Consider the following 3,794-nt stretch of genomic DNA (forward strand, 5'->3'; position numbering starts at 1 on the left):
TCCACATTTTCAGAGGTGCTGTGTTCATTCCCCAGCCTTTCCACAGCGTGTCTGAACCTCGAGCTGCTTTCTGGAGATCCTGGCAGGGGAAGCGAATGGTCCTTCTCTAGTGGGGATGGGAGTCCTCTTCAATTGAGCACTCAACTTCAGGAGGGACACACATGGAGGGGTGAGGGAGGAAGGGGACACTCGCCTAACCAGTCGGATCAACCAAATCAACCCTGGCAATCAATGGGGTGGCAGATGTCACAGTCAGATCGCCCTCACAGTCAGCAGTGTGCCTGGGTCCACCTGGTGAGCTCTGGTCCCCAGGCTGTGAATGCAGGGGAGGGGTGGACCCCTTATAGTCCAGGCTTCCCCCTTTAAGTGAGTGTTCTGGGAACCCATTGGCATCTGTGGACTAACCAGCATTGTTTGGAGAGGCTGCGTTTCGCTTCAGTGAATTTTTGGTGAGATTCTTTCAATGCATTTGCCCATTTCACGATGGGTGATGGACAAGTGCACCTGCCCACACCGCACTGTGTTCAGCAGTTTTTTTTGTTTGTTTGTTTTTAGTTGGAGTCTCCCTCTGTCACCCAGACTGGAGTGCAGTGGCCACTCTCTGCCACCATAGCCTTGACCTGCTGGGCTCCGGCGATCCTTCTGCCTCAGCCTTCCAAGTAGCTGGAACTACAGGTGTGCGCTACCACGCCCGGCTAGTTTTTTGATTTATTGTAGAGCTGAGGTCTCGTCAAGTTGCCCAGGTGGGTCTCGAACCCGCGGGCTCAAGCAATTCACTTACCTTGGCCTCCCAAAGCGTGGAATTACAGGCTGAGCCACCAAGCCTGGCCAATTGTGATTTCTTAAACTAGGTGATTACTAAATGGATAAATCATTCTTCTTTATACTTTTGCGTGTTTTATTCTTCTTTTATATCTGTTCTATTTAACAAAAACAGTAAAGAATTTCCATTTATCCAGTCAACAATTGGGTAGTAGGTGGTAAGTGAACATGTGGCTACTAAAGAAGTTAATGGCCTATGACCATGAGTTGGGGAAACTTAAAACAGAGGGTTAGGCTGGGTGTGGTGGCTCACACCTGTGATCCCAGCAGTTTGGGAGGCCAAGGCAAGAGGATTGCTTGAGCCCAGGAGTTTGAGACCAGCCTGGGCAACATAGTGATACTTCGTCGCTACAAAAAAATTTTAAAAGTAAGACTGGGCTTGGTGGTTCAGTCTTTAATCCCAGCACTTTGGGAGGCCAAGGCGAGTGGATTGCTTGAACTCACAGGTTCGAGACCCACCAGGGCAACTTGGTGAGACCTCGTCTCTACAATAAATACATTTTTTAAAAATTAGCCAGTCATGGTAGCATGCGCCTGCAGTTCCAGCTACTTGGAAGGCTGAGGCGGAAGGATCGCCAGAACCCAGCAGGTCGAGGCTGCAGGGGCCAGGAGCGCCCACTGCACTCCAGTCTGGGCGACAGAGTGAGACTCTGACTCAACAAATAAAAATTTTTTTAAAAAATGAATTCTAAAAGCATCAGAAATTAAGTATGTCAAAATAAATCATGTTGTGTAAGAGATGTTTTGTAGAACTTACTGCTGTTTTAATTTTTAGGTTCCCACTTTCCTGTGGGAGTAGTCCCTCCAAGAACAAAATCACCTACACCCGAATCTTCAACAATAGCTTCATATGTAACCTTGAGGAAAACTAAGAAGATGATGGACCTGAGAACGGTATTTAACTAGAAATTAACTTCTAGAAGGATTTACAGACCTATTCATTGCTTTCTCACATGTTTTCATTTTTAGTGTTTTATCAAAATTACTTTTATATACTCTAAGAAAAACTTAGTAATCTTTTAATTTCATTTAGAGAGTTAGCACCTCAGAGGACAGATGTAATTAATCCCTAATCTAGGTTTCTTTTGATCAGCCTTGGCATAGGGACTTGGTTCATAGTTTGTCGAACCTGTTCCCTGATAGATGCCCCGAACTACACCCCCGGATGCCTCTGAGAATTTCCTTGATGAGAGGAATAGCCATGTCCTGCACCACCCAAAAGGTGGATTTTCTAGATAGCCTGAGGTTGCAGGGCCTTTGATCTGTGGTAGTTTTGGAGTTTGCCAGTCCTCTGCCTAGTCTGAGGAATATGAATTGGGACTGGAAAATAAATCCTGTATTTCACATTTTATCTGAGATTCATTCAGTTCAAACTGACTCTAGATCTATCTAATCTTGGGAAATCCTGGGAAATTTCTTGGAAAATCCTGAGGATACTTATTCTCCTACAGAAAACTTTTACTTTTCATCTTTGTAGATGTTCTGCCTATTTGGTATGAGATGATTTTCAGCTATAATATAAGACTGAAAAGCATTGCAAATAAGATATGTAGCTATTCTTGAAAGATTAAAATACAGCTACAAAGTATGTGCGCAACACAAATCTGACAAATTTACATACAGGAGATATATGAAATTATAAAGGCCTTAGAAATAATAATTATGAAATAAAAATGTATCAGTGCTGTTTGTTCAGAGAGAAAGGTATTTTTTTTACAGATTAAAGGGGTGTTTTCTTTGAAAATCGTAATTATGTCCAGGCATAGTGGCTCAAGCCTGTAATCCCAGCACTTTGGGAAACCGAGGCAAGAGGATTGCCTGAGCCCAAGGGTAGCCTGGGCAACTTGGCGAGACTTCATCTCTACAATAAATCAAAAAACTTAGGCGTGGTGGCACATTCCTGTAGTTCCAGCTACTTGGAAAGCTGAGGCAGAAGGATCACCTGAGCCTAGCAGGTCGAGGCTGCGGTGGCCATGAGAATGCCTCTGCACTCCAGCCTGGGCCACAGAGTGAGACTCCAACTCAAAAAAAAAGAAAAGCATAATGCTGGCTGGGCACTGTGGCTCATGCCTATAGTCCTAGCACCTTGGGAGGCCGAGGTGAGAGGATTGTCTGAACCCATGGATTTGAGACCAGCCTGGGCAACTTGGTAAGACCTCGTCTCTACAATAAATCAAAAAAGAAAAAAAAGAATTGTAATGCTGGCCAGGCATAATGGCTCAAGCCTGTAATCCCAGCACTTTGGGAAACCGAGACAAGAGGATTACCTGAGCCCAGGGTTTTTAGACTAGCCTGGGCAACTTGGCGAAACCTCATCTCTACAGTGAACAAAAAAATTAGGCAGATGTGGTAGTGTGCACCTATACTTCCAACTACATTGAGGCTGAGACAGAAGGATCACCTGATCCCAGCAGGTTGAGGCTGTGGTGGCCATGAGTGTGCTACTGCACTCCAGCCTGGGTAACAGAGTGAGACTCCAACTCAAAAAAAAAAAAAGCCCAGGCACGGTGGCTCACACCTATAATCCCAGCACTTTGGAAGGCCAAGGTGAGAGAATTGCCTGAGCCCAGGGGTTCAAGACCAGCCTGGGCAACTTGGTGAGTCCTCATCTCTACAAAAAATCAAAAAATTAGCCAAGCATGGCGGTGCATACCTGTAGTTCCAGCTACTTGGAAAGCTGAAGTGGAAGGATCACCTGAGCCCAGCAGGTCGAGGCTCTGGTGGCCGTGAGTGTGCACTCCAGCCTGGGCAACAGAGTGAGGCTCCAACTCAAAAAAAGAAAAAAGAAAAAAAACCCAGCCGGGCTCAGTGGCTCAGACTGTAATCCCAGCACTTTGGGAAGCTGAGGTGAGTGGATTGCCTTAGCCCGTGGGTTCAAGACCTGCCTGGGCAACTTGGCAAGACCTCATCTCTAATAAATCAAAAAATCAGCTGGGCGTGGTAGCGCGTGCCTGTAGTTCCAGCTACTCAGA

The 3,794-nt window shown here is 45.8% G+C and overlaps 1 protein-coding gene across 2 annotated transcripts in view; it reads left to right on the plus strand.

The window, feature by feature from the left end:
* The window catches only part of PLEKHA5 (pleckstrin homology domain containing A5), a 143,797-nt gene that overhangs the window by 120,266 nt on the left and 19,737 nt on the right, over window positions 1-3,794 (plus strand). For both annotated transcript variants that reach the window (XM_008064322.1, XM_021715462.1), the window contains exon 24: window positions 1,598-1,716. In XM_008064322.1, the coding sequence (XP_008062513.1) occupies window positions 1,598-1,716 (119 nt within the window). The remainder of the gene's footprint in view (window positions 1-1,597; window positions 1,717-3,794) is intronic.

Source organism: Carlito syrichta, unplaced genomic scaffold (genome assembly GCF_000164805.1).
Source record: "Carlito syrichta isolate Samal-C Ts95f unplaced genomic scaffold, Tarsius_syrichta-2.0.1 Scaffold100633, whole genome shotgun sequence".
Taxonomy (NCBI): domain Eukaryota; kingdom Metazoa; phylum Chordata; class Mammalia; order Primates; family Tarsiidae; genus Carlito; species Carlito syrichta.